The sequence below is a fragment of the Sapajus apella genome, unplaced genomic scaffold, assembly GCF_009761245.1.
Source record: "Sapajus apella isolate SASKATOON/1434 unplaced genomic scaffold, GSC_monkey_1.0 scaffold62, whole genome shotgun sequence".
NCBI classification, from domain to species: domain Eukaryota; kingdom Metazoa; phylum Chordata; class Mammalia; order Primates; family Cebidae; genus Sapajus; species Sapajus apella.
In genome coordinates, this window is record NW_022437002.1 from 14762259 (window position 1) to 14782925 (window position 20667).

A 20667-nucleotide genomic window follows, 5' to 3' on the forward strand; every position below is an offset into this window, starting at 1 on the left:
TTTTTTTTTTTTTTTTTTTTTTTTTTTTTTTTTTTTTTTGAGACAGCCCAGGCTGGAGTACCTTGGTGTGATTTTGGCTCACTGCAATATCCACTTCCTGGGTCCAAGTGATTCTAGTGCCTCAGCCTCCTAAGAAGCTAGGATTACAGCCATGTACCACCACACCTGGCTAATTTTTGTATTTTTAGTAGAGACAGGGTTTTGTCATGTTAGCCACACTGGTCTTTAACTCCTGGCCTCATGTGATCCACTCGCCCTGGCCTCCCAAAGTGCTGGGATTACAGGCGTGAGCTACCATGCCTGGCTGACACAACTTACTTTTTTTTTTTTTGTGACGGAGTCTTGCTCTGTCACCTAGGCAGGAGTGCCGTGGCATGATCTAGGCTCACTGCAAACCTCCGCCTCCTGGGTAAAAGCAGCTCTCCTGCCTTTACCTCCTGAGTAGCTGGGATTACAGGCACATACCACCATGCTCAGCTAATTTCTGTAATTTTAGTAGAGATGGGGTTTCACCATGTTGGCCAGGATGGTCTTGATCTCCTGACCTCAGGTGATCTGCCCACCTTGGCCTCCCAAAGTACTGGGATTACAGGCGTGAGCCACTGTGCCCGGCCACAATTTATTTTTAAAAAATAATTCTTAGCCGGGCGCAGTGGCTCAAGCCTGTAATCCCAGCACTTTGGGAGGCCGAGGAGGGTGGATCACGAGGTCAAGAGATCGAGACCATCCTGGTCAACACGGTGAAACCCCGTCTCTACTAAAAAAATACAAAACATTAGCTGGGCATGGTGGCGCGTGCCTGTAATCCCAGTTACTCAGGAAGCTGAGGCAGGAGAATCGCCTGAACCCAGGAGGCGGAGGTTGCGGTGAGCCGAGATTGTGCCATTGCACTCCAGCCTGGGTAAGGAGCGAAACTCCGTCCAAAAAAAAAAAAAAAAAAAAAAAATTCTTATATTGTTTCTAATATTCCTATTTTATAATTAAAACATAAGGAACCATAACCTCTCCATAAAAGTGCTATATTATCACAGACAATCTCTCCTTTGCAACAGACTTTTCCTGTTAAATAAACAGAATAAGAACATTGAGGGATACTGTACCATTTATTGTAGTGAAAACAAAAAAGTACATGACAAAAAATGTGATTACTGAATTAATATGGTCTCTGGATAAGATGGACTATCATGTAGCCATAAACAATTATGTTTTCAAATAAATCTGAAGGTATGAGAAAAGATTCATGATAATACCGTTAGCTAAAAAATGATGACGGGGCTGGGGATGATGACTCACACCTGTAATCCCAGCACTTTGGGAGTCCAAAGCAGTAGGATCACTTGGGACCAGGAGTTTGGGCAACACAGTGAGACCCTGTCTCTACAAAAAATAAAAACAATAGCTGAGTGTGGTGGTGCATGCCTGTAGTCCCAGCTATTTGGGAGGCTGAGATGGGAGGATCACTTGAGCCCAGGAGATCAAGGCTGCAGTGAGCCTTGATCACATCACTGCACTCCAGCCTGGGCAATAAAGTGAGACCCTGCCTCAAAAAAATAAAAAAAGATGATGAAAAATGCGTATACAGTATGACACTAAATTACATGAAAAAATTATATACAGAAGATTTAAAAAGCAGGACAAAATATAAACTGGTTTTCTTAAGGTGGCAGTGTTACGAATGATTACTTTTTGTTTTATACTTATCTACATTTCTACAATGTTATACAATGAACATTTATTACTTCTATAATGTAATTAGAAAACAACCCCAGTAATGTCATTTTAAAAAAAAAAAAAAAGAAAGAACGCATGCCTGTAGTCCCAGCTTCTTAGGAGGCTGAGACTGGAGGGTCTCTTGAGTCCAGGAATTTGAGGTTACAGTGAGCTATGATCATGCCACTGCACTGCAGCCTGGGTGACAGAGCAAGACTGTGTCTCTAAAATGAATTTAAAAAGAAAGAGAGAAAGAAGGGATAAAGTTTTTTTCACCATATGGGGTTGAGCCTCAAGATCCTTGAAGTCGTCCTCCTTCACTCCAGACATGGTTTGGTAATAGTCTAGGTTCTGGCGCATCTCCATGTGCTCAGGATTGCCCACGAAGAAGGTGTGTGCTGCGGAGACAGCTTTCTCCAACTTGTTGATCTAAGAATGAAGCATGAGATGGTAACACTCACATCCAAACTCTACAGTTTGTGTCCACATGAGCAGTCCACATAAACCGGAAATCCCTGCTTCCCTGAGCCCTCCGCTCAGCATGCCCAGCTCCTGCCAGCCCCAGGAAGCACACCTATTGCAGGAACTACCCACCAGAGATTAGGAGTGCAGTGCCCTGGGCAGATTTGTAGCTCTTTCCCAAGTCAGGTTTAAGGGTGTTCCAAATTATAGGAAGTAGCAATGTTCTGTTTTAAAACAAAGGTCATATTGCAGGGGGAGTGCTGTGAAAGACTGACTGCCCATATAATATGTTTTCATGCTGGGCGCAGTGGCTCACGTCTGTAATCCTAGCATTTTGAGAGGTCAAAGCAGGTGGATCACTTGAGCTCAGGAGTTCGAGACCATCCTGGGCAACATGGCAAAACCTGTCTCTACAAAACACATAAAAATTACATGATGCTGTGTGCCTGTAGTCCCAGCTACTCCTCAGGCTGAGGTGGGAGGATTGCTTGAGCCTGGGAGGCAGAGGTTGCAGTGAGCCGAGATGGTGCCATAGCACTCCAGCTTAGGTGACAGAGCAAGACCCTGACATTCAGGGAAAAGGTGGGTAGTTAAAAATCCTAAGATACTTTACTAAGTCCAGGTATAGTATTTTCTGACGCAAAGCTCAGGGCTCATGAGGTTCAAACAAATAGCTCTAAGAAATCTGAGAGGGTGACCCGGGGCAGTGGCTTGAGCCTCTAATCTTAGCACTTTGTGAGGCCAAGGTGGGTAGATCACTTGAGGTCAGGAGTTCGAGACCAGCCTGGCCAACCAGACAGGCCAGCCTGTCTCTGTTAAAAATACAAAAATTAGCCAGGCGTGGTGTCACACGCCTGTAATCCCAGCTACTTAGGAGGCTGAGGTAGGAGAATGGCTTGAACCGGGGAGGCGTGGATTGCAGTGAACCAAGATAATGCTACTGTACTCCAGCCTGGGCAACAGAGTGAGACTCGGTCTCCAAAAAAAAAAAAAAGAAAGAAAGAAAAGAAAAAGAAATCTGAGGGGGAGAAATAGGCTACAGACCACAACAATTCCCACAACAATGGACTCCAGCATATCAAAGTAACACAGGTTCATATTTAGAATCCAACCAAATAAATCACTGATGATCTAGTAATGAACTACTTTGACTCTGGTATCAAACAGACCAGCCGGCAGCAAGTCTGAGCTTAATGGCTGGGCAGTAGACAAGTTACTTAAAGTTTACTTTCTAAACTCAGTTTCCCTAATCTATCATCTGGAGATAGCATTCTCCAGCTATCTTCTAGCATTGTTGAGAGTTCAATGAGATAATATACATGCAGCCTGTAATACATGGTGCTGGGCACAGATTAAGTGCTCGAATTTTAGGTGGTATGACTAATATGCTCACAGAACTTATTTTCTTATCATGGATACTACTAAAGGCACACTACAAGAGTCAGCCCTGGCTAGGTGACACAGGTAAATAACTCCCCATCTCTGTACCTCAGTTTCTTTAACTGTAAAATTAGAAATTTTCTCAGGTCTGTTCCTTTTATGGAATTACTCTATTGCTTGTATCTTTCAGCTCTGCTCCTGTCTTTCTCTGTTCGCCCCCATGTCCTCACTCCTCTCTCTACCCCCAGCCTTCTTTACTTCCTAAGCACTGAGGCACTTAACCTCCTTTTCTTTTTTTGGAGATGGAGTTCAGCTTTTGTTGCCCAGGCTGGAGTGCAATGGCATGATCTTGGCTCACTGCCACCTCCACCTCCTGGGTTCAAGTGATTCTCCTGCCTCAGCTTCCCGAGTAGCTGGCATTACAGGTATGCACCACCACACCCAGCTAATTTTGTATTTTTAGTAGAGACAGGATTTCTCCATGTTGGTCAGGATGGTCTTGAACTCCTGACCTCAGGTGATCTGCCCACCTCGGCCTCCCAAAGAGCTGGGATTACAGGCGTGAGCCACTGCGCCCACCCCTCTCTTGTGGACAAATGCCCATCTGCTAATCATGTGCCCTGCCACCACTTTCTCCTTCTTCCAAGGTTTATTCACCACGGCTTCTTCCAGAATGAGCATTTTAAAATCCAAATCCGAGGATGGCTCCCTGAAGCCTGCAGAATTCTCTTCCAAATTTGGCCTCACTGACCTTTCTAGCTTCCTCTCCTACTACTCCCCACATACATGTCGACATTGCAATCACAATTGATTTTTTTCCCTCTATCTGGAAGAACCTTCCTTCCTCTCCCCCTGGCAATACTTAGGACAGGCTTTAATACTACCTTTTCTTTGAAGTCTCTCTAATTTCTTTGAGACAAAGCTAGAGTCTCCCTCCTTTGTGATCCCACAGCCTTAAGATTATGCTCTTGCAGTAGCCCTTACTACATTAACTCTTAACAGCAAAGCAAGACAAAGCAAAGACATTGGTCGAGCATTTAATTACTTGTACAAGAACCGGAATGCAGTAGATATGCAATACATGTTTGTCAAATAATTTTACATAGTGCTATGATGAAGCAACACAAACAAATTGTTTTGATTTCAAGTCCAACACTCTTCCGAGTAACTAGGAAAAATGAGGGGAACTATGGATAGAATGCTGTGGAGGGGTAGAAATCTGAGGTCCCCAAGAGTCTCTAAATCTCTCTTTAGGTTGAATTGAAGGTCTTTTAAAGTGCAGATATAACAGATAAAAAGCACAGCTCTTTCTCCCCCCATGCCCAATAAAGTGGGACCAATAACAGCTTCTACATGACAGGATGTTGTGAAGATTAGGGCAAATGCATAAATAAATGCAAACTGCTTGAAACAGTGTCTGGATCACCATCATCATCATCATCATCATCACCACCATCACCACCACCAAACATGCCTGGAACGCTCCAAGCCCATGTGTACACTTGGACGCTTGGCACTCTGGCAGTCCTAAAAACACTAGTTTTCTTTGTAAACCTGACAGGCTAGCCAGAGGGTCCCCCCACAGGCAGGATCAGGCAGCCCCTGCTGGCGACGTGGCAACCTCACATCCTGAAAAAGAGCTGCTGCATCAAGCAGCAGGAAAAGCACCACTGGAAAACCAACCAGAAGGAAGATATTGTAGACCACTACTAGCTTCTCACTAGGAAACTTACAATGACATCAGGATGGGCGGCCCAAACGGCTACTTTAATTCCTTCCAGGAGATTTCCCGGGGAACCAAACGGCCATGGGTTTTGCTTGGCCTGTGCCCTAACCCCAGCCTGGACCTATAGGGTTAGCATCTGCCCATGCGAACTGGGCGAGGCAGGTCTCCTGCTAGGGCCCTGCTCTCCCGGGTTTCGAGGAAATCTCCCCAGCTAGGTGGCCACTTACCCCTCCCTGCGGACACTTCCCCGGCCCCCGAAGCTCCCCAAGTACCCTGCAACACTCCTCTCCCCAGAAGGACCCCGGCCGCCCGGCTCCGGGCAGGTCTGCACCTTGAAGTAGGCGACCTGCAGGTAGTTGTAGGGGCTCCGCTTGCGGAACTCCAGCTCCATCTCTTCGCTGAGCGAGTGGGCGGCCGGCGGCCCAAGGCAGCGGCGCAGGCAGGCGGCGCGGCGCAGGAGGCCCCCGAAGAAGCTCAGGTCCCGCAGGGCGGCAGCTCCCGAGGCCTGGGCCAGGCTGGGGGGCGAGTCGGGGTCTAGCTCCCATGGGAAGTCCGCGGCACACTGGGTGCGGCAGCGCAGTCGGAGGGCGCGGAGGGCGGCCCGGGAGCGCAGCGCCCGCTCCATGCTCAGGACCACCCCGGGCCAGTCCCCGCGCGCGTAGGCCGCGGTCCCCTCGGCAAAGAGCAGATCAGGCGTCACCATGCCCCATCCCGCCTCGGACTCGACCTCGGCCTGGGAGGCAGCGGCCACGAAAGCCAGCAGTGTGATCAGCAGCCTTAATGCGCATGCCGCCATCGCTTCCTCAGACTTAACAGGACCGCTAACCGCCCGCCACGGAGGCCGGAGTCCCACCCCCGCCGAAGGCCCGCCTCCGGGCGAAGCCCCACCTCCCAAGCCGGGCGGCGCATGTCCAGAGGCTTGCACCGCCTCTTTTCCTTTCAGTCAACCTGGACCCTCCCTCCACCGCCCGTCAGCGGAACCCTGTGCTTCAGCTGGAGCCCCGCCTCCGAGTTCAGGCCAAGCTCAGTCGCTCTAACGCCCAATGGACAAGGAAGACGGAAGCTCCGCCCATGTGCCTTTATGCGCAGGCGCTCTCGACGCGCACCGCAAGGGAGTGGGAATAAGGCGCTGTTATGGAGGAGGCTGCAGCGCCGGGGCGGACCGAGGGGGTCCTTGAAAGGCAAGGAGCGCAGCCAGCTGCAGGTCAGGGAGGTATGCGGGTCGGGAGTCAGCAGGGGGAAGTCAGCCCTTGCGAGGCAGCCGGTCTCGGGGCTCCGCGGGAGGCCGAGGGCGGGAGCTCACGGCCTGTGTTCCTGGGTGTGTGTCGCAGGAGCCCTGGTGGAGCTCACCCCGACCCCCGGCGGCCTGGCCCTGGTGAGCCCTTACCACACACACCGGGCCGGGGACCCCTTAGACCTCGTGGCGCTCGCAGAGCAGGTACAGAAGGTGAGGAGGCGCGGCCGGGACAGCGAATAACCGTCTTCGTTCACGTTGTGCTCTGCGTCTTTCAGCTCAGACCTCTCTACCACCTAGTGTGGGGGTGGCATTTGCTCTTGTCTCCATTCTACAGACGAGTAAAGTCGACTGTCATTGCAAGTCGGTGGCCTGACTCGAATGATCTTCTGGGATCAAAGGCTCCTCCTCCAACTTCAACTTGAGTGCCCATAATTTCCCTTCGTGGGAAGGTTTACAGAACACTTTAGTGTTCATTATTTAATTTGCACTTTCGGACAGCCTTGTGAGGTAGGCAGCACAGAAGTTATTCTTCCCATTTGACACATAAAGAAAAGTTCCCCAGGAGCTTATTTTAAGCTGCTTCCTATAAGGTCTTTGTTACCTGAGAGTTTAAACATCTTCTGGCAGGACAAAGACTCCAAGTTCCGTCCTCATTAAACAGTATTAGCAAGCCCAGTGCTTACATATGGATAAGTAAAATAAGGAAATGTAAAATAATGGAAAAAACACTGGAAGTTTGGACACATGAGTATTAATCCCACTTTTGATACTAACTTGCAGTGCGACTTGAGGCAGATTACTTCTCTCTGGACTTCAGCTACTTTATTTGTGAAGTGAAAGGTTTGAAGTAGGAGAGCTCCAAGATCTAAAGCTTTGTCATTATTCAGTGAAAAACCAGATTCCTTCTTATCTCTTCTCAAGACTTCCAGTTGTACACCCTCTTCAGGGTGCACAAATGGAGGGTCCTGCTGCTTTAAAGATTATGATGGCCCCTTATCCCTGTATACACTATCAGATTTGGCCTTGATTAATGTTCAAAGGTCTTTGCTTTGCTCAAAATTAATTAATGTGCTCAAATTCCCTCACATCTCTCTTTTTTAAAATGATCCTAGAAATCCTTCCAGTGGTTTTTTTTTTTTTTTTTTTTTTTTTTAAAAAAAAACATTCAGATACTTAGGAAGTTTCCATTAATTGAAAACTTGTGCTTGCTTCTTTTTGGAGAGCTGAGGAGCAAAGTGCAACTTTTATGGGTTAAGAGAATATGTGTCTAGTCAATCAGATTGTTCTTATTGAGAGGGAGGCTGCTAGGGACAGAATCTTGTGCACACAACATATTCATGTGCTATTGAATGACCGTCATGTTTATTACAATGGCCTGAACAGATGGAAGAAAGAACACAGTTTTGGCCCGGCGCGGTGGCTCACGCCTGTAATCCCAGCACTTTGGGAGGCCGAGGCGGGTGGATCACGAGGTCAAGAGATCGAGACCATCCTGGTCAAAATGGTGAAACCCCGTCTCTACTAAAAATACAAAAAAAATTAGCTGGGCATGGTGGCACGTGCCTGTAATCCCAGCTACTCAGGAGGCTGAGGCAGGAGAATTGCCTGAACCCAGGAGGCGGAGGTTGCGGTGAGCCGAGATTGCGCCATTGCACTCTCCAGCCTGGGTAACAAGAGCGAAACTCCGACTCAAAAAAAAAAAAAAAAAAAAAGAACACAGTTTTTGTCTTTTATCCTATAATCTAGTGAAATACAGAGGATGCATTCTTGTGCTGCCTCTGTTTTCCCAATACAGTCTGTCTTTGAGAAGCCGAAGAAAAAACTTTGGAGACAAACAAATTGAATCAAACATTTACTATCTAAAATGTAATTTTTGGCCGGGCGCCATGACTCACACCTGTAATCCCAGCACTATGGGGCCAAGGCAGGTGGATCATTTGAAGTCAGGAGTTCGAGATCAGCCTGGCTAACATGGTGAAACCCTGTCTCTAATAAAAATGCAAAAATTAGCTGGATGTGGTGGCTCACGCCTGTAGTCCCAGCTACTCGGGAGGCTGAAGCATGAGAATCGCTTTAGTCCAGGAGACAGAGGTTGCAGTGAGCCGAGATTGCGCCATTGCATTCCAGCATGGGTGACAGAGTAAAACTCTTAAAAAAAAAAATGAGGCCAGGTTCTGTGGCTCACCCCTGTAATCCTAGCACTTTGGGAGGCCGAGGCTGATGGATTGCCTGAGCTCAGGAGAGTCCAGCCTGGGCAACATAATAAAACCCTGTCTCTACTAAAATACAAAAAATTAGCTGGGCACGGCAGTGTGTGCTTATATGTAGTCCCAGCTACTTGGGAGGCTGAGGCAGGAGAATTGCTTGAACCTGGAAGGTGGAGGCTGCAGTGATCTGGCATCATGCCTATTGCACTCCAGCCTGAGAGACACAGAGTGAGGCTCCATCTCCAAAAAAAAAAAAAAAGTACTTTTTAGCAGGACTGACCCAGGTATTCGTGTGTGTTCAGAAAGCTCAGGAGGCCTGGTATTAAGACATGAATTTTGGAATCAGACTGATCTGTGTTCAGATCCTTTAACTGCTGTTTATTATCTGTGAAACCTTGGATAGGTTGCCTCATGTCTATGAGTCTTAATTCCTAAAATGAGAAAGTGAGGTTATTATCTCCAACTTTGTGAAGGTATGAGAAGTAAATGAGATGAATGTAAAGGGCTTCAGAGTGGTTGAGGCCAGGGTTAGTGCTTAGTAGTCGTAGGTACTCTTCCCTTTCCTTTTTTTTTTTTTTTTTTTGAGACAGAGTTTAGCTCTTGTTGCCCAGGCTGGAGTGCAGTAGCGCGGTCTCTGCTCACCATAACCTCCACCTCCTGGGTTCAAGCGATTCTTCTGCCTCAGCCTCCTGAGTAGCTGGGATTACAGGCATGCGCCACCATGCCGTCTAATTTTGTATTTTGAGTAGAGACAGGGTTTTTCCATATTGGTCAGGCTGGTCTCGAACTCCTGACCTCAGGTGATCTGCTCGCCTCGGCCTCCCAAAGTGCTGGGATTACTGGTATGAGCCAGGCCCCTTTCTTTCTTTTTTATGAGGCTCTTTTGTTTTTAAGTTGTTAATGAAGTATTTTTTTTTCTTTCTTTCTTTTTTCCCCTCACCTCCCTCCTCAGCGTTAATGAAATATTTTGTATTTTTTGTTTCTTTTTTCTTTTTTGTGGTCCGTCTCAGTCTAATCCATATTTTGCATTTTATATTGTCTTCAAAATATAAATTCAAATTTTGTTTGCAAGATTTACTCCCAGCACCTTAAGAAAGGGAAGGGTTTTGCTCAGTGAGTTGGCAAATGGTAGCAAAAAAAAAAAAAAAAAAAAAAAAAAAAAAAAAAGAAGTGGAGGGTTGTTATAAAGCCACCCCTAACCTGAAACTACCTTAGCTCTAGAAATACCTACTCTCTCCTTGACCATATATGGCTCCTTTCATTCTTGGAACAAAATGCAAATTCTTTTACCGTGGGCTACAAGACTCTGCATGATCTGGTCTGTGCTCTCTTTTTAACCCGATTCCACACATTGCCCATCACTAACTGCTTTTCACATGGCCCGTCCTCTCCTTTCGTTTAGACCCAAGCCAAATGTTATTATCCTTAGTGAGGCCTTCTTGTCTGAGGAAGCCATACCCCACCCCATCCAAACCTCTAGGCTACATATACTTTCCAATTCCCCACCACTCCCTATTATTAAACTTACAAAAATGAAGTAGCTTTTCTACTTCACTCATTTGTTATCTTTAACCTGCTTCTACTACATAATTGTGGATATTTCCTTCATAACAGTGCATTGTTATGAGTACATATAATCCTAGCTTTAGTTATCTTTACTTTTTGGTATCTGTATTACTCACTGGAGCTGTGCTTTAAAATATGGCAGCCACTAGCAACATTATGTCTGTTAAGCACTTGTGTTATGTTGTTAGTGTGGCTGAGGAACCAAATTTTACATTTTATTTGATTTTAATTAATTTGAATTTAAAAACCTGATAATTCAATTATTGGAACTCAAGTATATTGGAACAATTTGAGTATGTGAATCAACTTTTTCACTTATAAAATTTATTAAGTCTAAATACAGATCAAGTATTGCTGATGAAATTTTAGCATCCAAATTGAGATGTGCTGTGAGTACAAAATAAACACTGTATTTTGAAGGCTTAATATCAAATGCAAAATACAGATTAGACTGAGAAGGACCAAAAAAAAAAAAAAAAGAAAAAAATGCAAAATATTTCATTAACAACTTAAAAATAGTGATTACATGTTAAAATAAAAATGTTTTTGACATATTGGGTTAAGTAAAACGTATTAGCCGGGCACAGTGGCTTATGCCTGTAATCGCAGCACTTTGAGAGGCTGAGGCAGGCATATCACTTGAGGCCAGGAGTTCGAGACCAGCCTGACAAACATGGCAAAACCCTATCTCTACTAAAATTACAAAAATTAGCCAGACATGCCTGTGTTCCCAGCTACTCAGGAGGCGTATGTACGAGAATTACTTGAACCCTGGAGGTGGAGGCTGCACTGAGCAGAGATCGTGCCACTGCACTCCAGCATGGGCGACAGAGCGAGACTCTGTCTCAAAAAATATATATAGATATCTATTGCTAGAATTAATTTACTATTGGGCCGGGTGTGGTGGCTCACGCCTGTAATCCAAGCACTTTGGAGGCCAAGGCGGGCGGATCACCAGAGGTCGGGAGTTCAAGACTAGCCTGACCAACATGGTGAAACCCCGTCTTAAAAAAAAAAAAAAAGAATTAATTTACTATTAACGTGGCTACTAGAAAATTTAAAATTTTATATGCAACTTGCCTCACATTTCTGTTAAACTGTATTAGACTTGACTTGTCAACTTGACAAGGCAGGGTGTTTTCTTTCCTGTTTGCCAGTATACCCACTGCCTAGTGTGGTGTCTGACACACAGTAGCTGCCTAAAATACATTTGTGGAACAGATAAATAACTCAGTTTACTTGTATGGTTTCTGTTCACTCATAACATTAACTTATACCTGAATTTTGCCCGAAGACTTTTCAACTAACCAGTAAATTCTCTTTAATGTTTCTTAGTTCAAGTTCCAGTTCAATCTCCTAATTTCTTTACCTTAATTGTGTACTACTGGAAGTTAATCAGCTTTTCTTAAAAGTAAGCTGGAAGTTTTTGACAGATTTCTATTGCTTGAGTGGTAATCCTTCCCAGTACATGAATTGGTCACATTAGTCTCTTCTAGCTTTGAGAATTTGATTTATTTTAAGAAATTTCCTGGCTGGGCGCAGTTCCTCACATCTGTAATCCCAGCACTTTGGGATGCCATCGTGGACAGATCACATGAGGTCAGGAGTTCGAGACCAACCTGGACAACATGGTGAAAACCCGTCTCTACTAAAAATACAAAAATTAGCAGGGCATGATGGCAGGTACCTGTAATCCTAGCTACTAGGGAGGCTGAGGTTAGAGAATTGCTTGAACCTGGGAGGTGGAGATTGCAGTGAGCCGAGATTGTGTCATTGCACTCCAGCCTCGACAACAAAAGCAAAAACTCCGTCTCAAAAAAAAAAAAAAAAAATTTCCGTTGCCTTAAGTTGCACTTCATGGCACATGACAGGCAGTCTTCTGTGTACATTATAACTGTTTCAAGTCCATACCATAGTGCAGTCTTATAAAATACGTTTGAAGTAATAATTAGAAATGAGTATATAAGTTAAAATTTAAGTAGTTGTGATGTAAATAATTTAACTGAGGAAATGGTCAGATTAACACATACTTTTCTCAGTTCTGTGAGTGTGGGGGAGTCACACAGAAAAAGCCAAATACTTTGTACGTGTATCTAGCGTTCTACATTAGCAGATGATAAGGGCCAGATCAGAAGTGTCTTTTAATTATTGTTGTAAAACCCATCCCTGATTTCACAAATGTTTAAACATGAGAAAACGGAGACCTGAGAAATGTGTGGTGTTAATTAGGTAAAGAGCAGGAGGTAAAATGGATTGGATGGAGGAGAGGGTATATTGAATATATTTGGTAGTGAGTGAGCGAGCGAGAGAGACTGAGAGCCAGAGTGAGAGAGAGAAAGAGAAAGAAATTCAGTGTAACTGCAGTTCATAGAGAAAGGGTGGAAAGCTAAGGGAAAGAGAAGAGAGCACTTAACTCTATTGTGGGGTCATATCAGGGTGGCCTTCTCATAACAGTGTTATTTGAATGGGGCCTTGGGATGAGTGGGAGGCTATGGGGCAGTGGAGAGAATGGGAAAAATTTGTTAGACAGAAGCAAAATATTAATATAACTCTCCACACTGGGATCCAAATAAGAACATCATAGAAGTCTTATCCTCTTTCAGCCCACAGTTTGGTTTTCTCTCACCTGTAGGCTGATGACTTCATCCGAGCAAATGCCACCAACAAGCTGACAGTCATAGCTGAGCAAATCCAGCATTTGCAAGAACAAGCCAGGAAGGTAAGGAATGACTTTTAGACAGGCTTTTGTTTTCTTTATTCAATTCTCAGGATCGGCTGAACTTGTTTATAATCATTGTGACTTTCTATGTGTTTAGTACCTCCTAGAAATGTAGTGGTGTTGAGTAAAATAGAAGGAATAAGCGTAAGAGGTTAAGTATAAGTTTTGTTTGTTTGGTTGTTTTTGAGACAGAGTTTCACTCTTGTATCCAGGCTGGAGTGCAATGGTGCACTCTGAGCTCACTGCAACCTTCACCTCCCGGATTCAAGCAATTCTCCTGCCTTAGCCTCCCAAGTAGCTGGGATTATAGGTGCCTGCCACCACGCCGAGCTAACTTCTGTATTTTTAGTAGAGATGGGGTTTTGCCATGTTGGCCAGGCTGGTCTTGAACTCCTGACCTCAGGTGATCTGCCCGCCTCGGCCTCCCATGTTTTGTTTTTATCAGGAGAAGGTTTCATGAGGTAAAGCATTTTAACAGGGGACTATGTTTTCATTTATAAAAGAAATGTACTTAGCACAGAAAATAGGAAAGAAACTTAAAAATTACCCAGAGTCATTAATGCTCAACATTTTGAAATGCCTTTTTTTTTTTTTTTTTTTTCCCCTGAGACAGGGTATCACTGTATCACCCAGGCTGGAGTGCAGTGGTGCAATCTCGGTCCACTGCAACCTCTGCTTCCTGGACTTAAGTGATCCTCCTGCCTCAGCCTCCCAAGTAGTTGGGACTACATACACATACCACCACACCTGGCTAATTTTTTGTATTTTTAGTAGAGACAGCGTTTTGCCATGTTGCCCAGGCTGGTCTGCTGAGCTCAAGTGATCCACCTGCCATGGCCTCCCAAAGTGCTAGGATTACAGGCATGAATCACTGCCTAGTTTGAAATATAATTCTTCTAAAGGCATTTTTACAGCATAGCAACATAATCTTAATTTTTGTTTCTTCAGAATAATCTGGATCTCAGTAGTGATTCATTGCTATGGGGGAGCAAGATCCTAAGCATTGACAGGTTTCCAAATTTTAATTGGGATGATCACTGAATATGGGTACCTTTTATCTCCAGTACCTAATTCATTACATCTCTGTGGTTCATCATAGATACTGGAAGATGCTCACAGAGATGCCGACCTGCACCATGTAGCTTGTAATATAGTGAAAAAACCTGGCAACATTTACTACCTCTATAAACGGGAGAGTGGTCAGCAGTATTTTTCCATCATTTCTCCGAAGGTAAGAATATACGTAGTTTGCCCCAAAATCTACTCTAGCTTCTGAGAAATTTTTGGTATACATGTGGTTTCCTAGAAAATGATGTGAGTTCAAACATGACTTTAAAAAATATAACTGTGCTTAAATTATTTCATTCATTTTCTCTATTAAGGGAGGGATCTGATGTGTGCGGTAACTGCTTTCCAAAGATTGTTGACTAGTATGAAGTGAAAAGCCAAAAAAGAGATGTGGCATAATTAGGAAATGAGCTCAGTTTGTTTACAACCCACCCTGATGGGAACTGCCTCCTTTGCCTTCTCTAGGAATGGGGGACAAGTTGTCCACATGACTTCCTTGGTGCCTACAAGCTACAGCATGACTTGTCCTGGACTCCGTATGAGGACATTGAGAAGCAAGATGCTAAAATCAGCATGATGGACAAGTTGCTAAGCCAGTCAGTGGCCCTGCCTCCATGCACTGAACCCAACTTCCAGGGACTGACTCACTGAGAGGGGGCTCTGACAAATAGCTCTCACAGGACCTGGCCTCCTTGTTGCCCCCTTGTTGCCTTGAGAATGGACGGCATCTGTAGGTGAATCACAAACTTCTTGGAAAGAGACCCTGTGTGAATGTAAATGCTGTCATTATGGCTTTTAATTGGGATGGTAATAATCACTGAGAGTCACTGTCTTTTGGGATCCTCTCTGGGCCACAGATACCCAAGTCAGTCACTTTCAGAGTTTTGGCTAATGTACTTTTCCTTCTTCCTCTCCATCCCTTCTTCCCTTAAAAAGTGTTAGAGAAAGAAGAGTTTCTTCTTTCTGCAAAAAGTTTGGTGGATCGTTTTCCAAAGAGAACTGTTTTCTGTCTTAATAACTGGTAGTATTTAACATTGGGGTTGAGGCTGTCTCACAGTTGGTGTAACTTCAGTTTCCAATTCATCTGGGAATGGGAATGTTGGGTAATGGAGGGTGATTTAAAAAAAAAAACTTGGCTTGGCTGGACCAGAGAGGGTGTGATTCTGGGATTTCTGTGCCGTCGATGAGGTTTGTCTTGCCCCTTTTGCTCTCTCCGCCTTGCTAGAGTGACGGAGAATCTGAGGCAGCAGCAAAGGCCGGGTTTGGGGAGCATCAACTTTGAAACTCACAAATTTTAGACTTGAAAGAGACACTGGATGCTGCCACTAATCATCGTAGAATCCACTCTGTAGTCTCTGGAGGAGGAGATCCCAAGCTCAGCCACCTGCAGCAGAACAACCCCATTTAGATGGCAACTTAAAAATACTGTGGAAGAGAGTAAGGCAGTAGAGTGAGAAACAAGAGAAACAGCCAAATTGTTGATTGTGAGTTAACCGGCCTGAAATTCATTTTGACCAGAATTATTTAAGAACTTAACGAGGGCTTTTGGCAAAATTACTGTAGTTCTTATTCTGACTGGGCTCTTATAGGACTTTACCTTCTTTCATATCTGTTCATTGGAATTAGCTAAGTTTATGGGTTATTTCGCATGGCTGTGCTTCCCTCAGTTCCATATAATCTATTGCAATATGCTGTAAAAGGAGGGAGAGATGTGTACTTGAACTGACAATTGCCCAAGTTTCTTTCTGGGGATGGATATTCCTTATGTTGATCTGCTTGGTAATACCCTGAGCCCCCCCCATCCCCCCCAGCCCCACCCTCACCCCCACCCCTATCCCTCCCACCCCCACCCCCACCCCCACCCCCATCCCGGCATTCGTGGTCTCTCATAAACTGCATTCCTTGTGCGCTGTAAATGGTCCACCTAAGGCCTAGCACAGGATGGGCTAGAATCTAACAAGCTCACCCAGGTGATACTCTTGTTGCTCAGTTCACATGGGAATGTTCTTTGGACTGGTCTGCATAAGTCTTGCTGGGGTGCTGCAGAGCCAGAGGGAAGAGACATTTGTGGTACAGTAGTGGATTCTGGCTACAGAAAGTTTCCCAGGTTTTCAGAAGGTTCTGACCTGCATGGTGATGACACATTTTGAATAGGTGCTTTATTAGTTATCAGATAAACAAATTACTATAAACTTAATGGTGTAAAGCAACACACATCTATTTCAGAGCTTATAGGTTAGGAGTTTAGATACCATTTCGTTAGGTCCCTTGCTTCAGGGTTTCAAGGCTGAAATCAAGTTATTGGTCAGGGCTGTTCTCATCTTTAGGCCTGATTGGGGAAGGACTGCTTCCAAGCTCACTTAAATTGTTGCCAGAATTTCAGCTCCTCTAGGGTTGCTGGCTAGCTGACTGTTGTCCAGAGGTTGCCCTCACTTTCTTGCCACATGAGCCTCTACAACATGGCAGCTTTCTTCAGCAAAGTAAACAAGGATTAGAGTCTGCTAGCCAGATGGAAGTTACAGTCTTATGTAGTCTGATCACAGAAGTGACATTTCATAACCTTTGCTGTGTTCTGTTGGTTGGAAGCAAATCACTAGGCCAGCCCATTCTCAAGGGAGGGAGTTATACAAAGGCATGGATACCAGAAGGAGGGCATCATTGAATCACTGAACAGATTCTAGAATCTATCTGCCACAGTGCTCAGTTGGGAGGGAGAAAGGAAAATTCTAGGTAAAACAGGCAGTATCACAAAGTGGGTTAAGTGTGATGGTGTCGAAGTCACAGATCTGGACTTGACTCTCACTCTGACAAGACAGCTTCCCAGATGGCATCCCTGCTTCCCCCTCTATCCCCTCTCTAATCCATTCTGCATACGCTCATCAGCTTGATCATTTGAAAATGCAAATTTCCTTCACCCTTGACATTTCCTAACCACAAGAGGAGGAGAGCAGCGATTGAAAAGAATCTATTCAGTAAGATGTACTCCCTGCATTTACCACCAAGGGGTATCATTGCTCTTTCCTGGTTAAGCTAGTGGCAATGTGAGGTGATTTAGGTTACCTCAGAATGGGGAACTAGGACCCAGTGATTATATACAGTAATCACATTTTATTCACCCATCCATCTATTCACCTGATAATTTCATAGTATTAAGTGCCTTCTAGGTTCCAGGTTCTGGGGAATAATAGAGCTGAATAAGAAATCACTATTTCCAAGGAGCTCATAGTGTACTAGCAAAGGAAACAAGTTAGCAATTACAAGATGTTCTAAGAAGGGGTGTCATAGAGGTATGCAAGGACACTATGGAGCTCTGGGGAGAGGTTCCTTACTGAGCTTGGAGAATTTGGGAAGACCCTTGGAGGACCTGATGACAGTTTGGTGTTGAAAACCATACAATTAGAACTTTCTGGAGGGTCCAACTGCCCTTTCATAGGAAGTTTGTCTTTTAGGGGTTAGAGTAGGGTTCATTTTTGGATGGAGTTTGTGAATGAAGAAAGGGACATTCATTTAAGCCATATCAACCAAAGCAGTCCTGGGCATGAGAGTGGTGGAGTGAGATGTGTCCTGGCTAGAAAATCCTATGTCCAAAAGCTAGGAGATAGAGGAATAGGGGGAGGAAGAAATATTCCAGACAAAAAATAACATGGAAGGGACATTGACCAGAAGCGATATGACATTTGGGGAATTGCCAGTTAAACAGGAGAACGTGGACTGGCGGCTATGGGAGAAGAACTATAGAAGGATTTGGGGTTGGTTGGTGATATTGGCCATTAGAAATATCATTTTGGCAGCAGAGGCTGGGTAGAGGGAAGACAGGGGCTTTCATCCCTAATCAAGGCAAGGGATGATGGGAGTCTGAACTAAGCAGTGGTAGAATGAGAGGGCCTGAATTTCATCAATTGCAAGGTGTACTCTTTCCCCTCACATTTTAGTATCTCTCAAACCTGTACACTTCTAAAAGTCAGTGGCCTGTCGCAGTTTAAGTGGCATTTTTTCTTTCTTAGAGCTACATAAAAGAATCATAACAGCATCTTAGATTTGATGAAGCATAGCATATTGAAAGTAAAATAGATTGCCATCTTGTTAATAAAATGTCAGAGGGATGAGAGGAAAAGACTTAGATGATGCTTGAATTTCTGTCTTGAGTGTCTGCATTTAATAGTGGTGATCCACTCAACAAAATACGGAGGAGGAGGACATCCCTGATATTTTCTAGAATAATTGGTGATATATATTTGCTTTGATAATCCACCTTCTTGGCCCTTCCCAAGTTACTGGATGTGAGTAACAGCTGACTGTAGCTCCCTTTCTCCATGCTAGTGCTCTGGAAGGAGGAAGGGAAACCTAGCTTGTATCTTACTTCTCAAGTTACCAGTCCACAAACATCAAGAGTATTAGTGTTATAGATACAAATAGGTAAGTACTGTCTAGTGAACTTTTATTCTGCTAAGTGTATCTATTAGCTCTTAATCTTCACATAACCCACCATATATGAGGTATATAGTATTATGTTACAGAGCAGGAACATCTCAGAGATTCTGAAACTCACCCATGGTTATACAGATGATAAATGGTAGAGGTCAGATTCAGACACAGTCCTGTTTGAGTCTGACCATAACCTTAATCCTGTTTGGGCCAATTAAGACAGTTGTAAAGGATCTTAATGTAGAGCTATAAAGAAAAATCACAAAAGTGATAGAGTTTCTTTTTTATTTTTTTGAGATGGTCTTACTCTGTTACTCAGGTTGGAGAGCAATGGCTTGATCATAGCTCACTGCAGCCTTGGACTCAAGCAATCATCCTGCCTTAGCCTCCCAAGTAGCTAGGACTACAGGCATGCACCAACATGTCCAGCTAATTTAAAACAATTTTTTGTAGAGATGAGGACTTACCATGTTGCCCAGGGTAGTCCCAAATTTCTGGTCTCAAGCAGAATAAGATGTTTATATGAGATATTATAGGAGTAGTTCACTTGAGCATTTAGTGATGGATATGCAGAGGATATATATCAAGGTACAGAGAAATAACTTATTTAATGTCATACAACTTATAAGCAATTGAGCCCATATCTGTGGCATTAAAGCCTGGCTACAGAACCTTCATCAGAAGATAGGGTTCATTTCTTCCTTTAAGGAGCTGGAGCTTGGGAAGAAGGAACTACAGTGTGCCTGGAAAAATTTCATTTGTGTAGTCTTAAACATCAGTTGATTCAGTGGACCAGTCTGTACTTGAAAGTTTTTTTCTTCTTCATTTTGATTTAGAATATTATCTCCTGCTTTTCTCTGCTTCACTGACCCCTTTTTCTGTGTCCCGATCCTCTTCCTGACGTCTGCATTCTGGGGCCAAGTCTGTGGCCATCTCCTCTTTATCGCTAGGTGGTCTAAGCCATTCCCCAGGCTTTAAATACCGTCCACGCACTGCTGACTCACATACATGTCTCCAGCCCTCACCAGTCCCCAAGTTTATGCACACTTGTTTGTCCAGCAGCCTTACTTGATACGTCCACTTGACTTGTAGTCATTATGAATTTAATGTGTCCAAATCTAAACTTGAGTTCATCCCCAAAAGCTGCTTCACCACCAGTCCTCTCTCTTTCCTTCAGCACCTGTCTCACACTGTTCTGGTGGCCAAGGACCTAAGTCATTCTTGATTCTTCTTGTTCTCCCCGCACCAGTCAGCAAGTCTCAGCCCTGCCTTCAAAATGCATCCCAAATGTGGGTGCTTCTCTTCACCTTACCCTTTTCCCCCCTTAGTCCAAGCCACCAACACCTCCAGTCTGGACAATGCAGTAATCTCCTCACTTGCCTCTCTGCTTCCACAGAGACTGTCAGCATCATTTTCTTTTTTTTGAGACAGTCTCACTTTGTTGCCAGGGGTGGAGTGCAGTGGCGTGATCTCGGCTCACTGCAACCTCTACCTCCTGGGTTCAAGTGATTCTCCTGCCTCAACTCCCGAGTAGCTGGGATTACAGGTGTGTGCCACCATGCTCAGCTAATTTTTTGTATTTTTGGTGGAGATCGGGTTTTGCCATATTGGCCAGGCTGGTCTCGAACTCCTGACCTCGTGATTTGCCCACCTTGGCCTCCCAAAGTGCTGGGATTACAGGCGTAAGCCACGGTGCCCAGCTATGCATCATCTTTTAAAACAACAAGCCAGATCACAAAACCTCTGTTAAAAAAAAAAAAAAATCCCAAGAATTTCTCATTTCTTTCTTAGGTTCTATGTGATCTGCCATTCTCAGGACTCAGCATGTTCCTGCTTTGCTGACCTTGCTGTTGTTCCTACACACCAAGTTCATTGCTGCTTATTTACTTTGCTGTCTCATCTGCTTGGAGCATTGCCGCCAAGATCTTTGCAGGTTTGCATCTTCTCATCCTTTAGGTCCCTGCTGAAATGCCACTTTAGGTCCCTGCTGAAATGCCACTTCCCTAATTACCCTCTCAGAAATACGAGCTCTTCTCACATTAAAATAGTTCTGATTCTGCTTTGTTTTCCGCAGCACTTAGCATAACCAGAAATGATTTATTTTTTGCTTCTGTCCCATAAGTTCTGTGAGGACAGTGATGGTATTTGTCTTGTTCACTGCTGTGTC

The 20667-nt window shown here is 44.5% G+C and overlaps 2 protein-coding genes across 5 annotated transcripts in view; one reads left to right on the plus strand and one right to left on the minus strand.

The window, feature by feature from the left end:
• The window catches only part of P3H1 (prolyl 3-hydroxylase 1), an 18911-nt gene extending 12730 nt beyond the window's left edge, over positions 1–6181 (minus strand). Inside the window, exons 1-2 of the mRNA XM_032247188.1 lie at positions 5610–6181; positions 1987–2139 (exon numbers count right to left, since the gene is read on the minus strand). Of these exons, the coding sequence (XP_032103079.1) occupies positions 1987–2139; positions 5610–6074 (618 nt within the window). The 5' untranslated portion in view covers positions 6075–6181. The remainder of the gene's footprint in view (positions 1–1986; positions 2140–5609) is intronic.
• CUNH1orf50 (chromosome unknown C1orf50 homolog) lies at positions 6181–15226 on the plus strand. 4 transcript variants are annotated; one of them, XM_032247192.1, is made up of 5 exons: positions 6351–6482; positions 6610–6725; positions 12921–13007; positions 14107–14238; positions 14541–15226. In XM_032247192.1, the coding sequence occupies exons 1-5, from the start codon at positions 6413–6415 to the stop codon at positions 14724–14726; spliced, it is 591 nt and encodes a 196-aa protein (XP_032103083.1). In that variant the 5' UTR covers positions 6351–6412; the 3' UTR covers positions 14727–15226. The 4 variants fall into 4 exon arrangements, with proteins under 4 accessions (XP_032103080.1, XP_032103081.1, XP_032103083.1 ...); XM_032247191.1 differs by having other exon boundaries at positions 6359–6491; XM_032247189.1 differs by lacking the exon at positions 6610–6725 and having other exon boundaries at positions 6181–6491; positions 14541–15221.
• The last annotated feature ends 5441 nt before the right edge of the window (positions 15227–20667 follow it).

Excerpts from the sequence above, each read along its gene's own strand:
- CUNH1orf50 (XM_032247189.1), top strand. The coding sequence starts at position 6,186 with ATGTCCAGAGGCTTGCACCGCCTCTTTTCCTTTCAGTCAACCTGGACC. Across the intron at positions 6,492-12,920 it reads GCCAGCTGCAGGTCAGGGAG|GCTGATGACTTCATCCGAGC; the intron begins GTATGCGGGTCG and ends TCTCACCTGTAG. Across the intron at positions 14,239-14,540 it reads TTTCCATCATTTCTCCGAAG|GAATGGGGGACAAGTTGTCC; the intron begins GTAAGAATATAC and ends TGCCTTCTCTAG.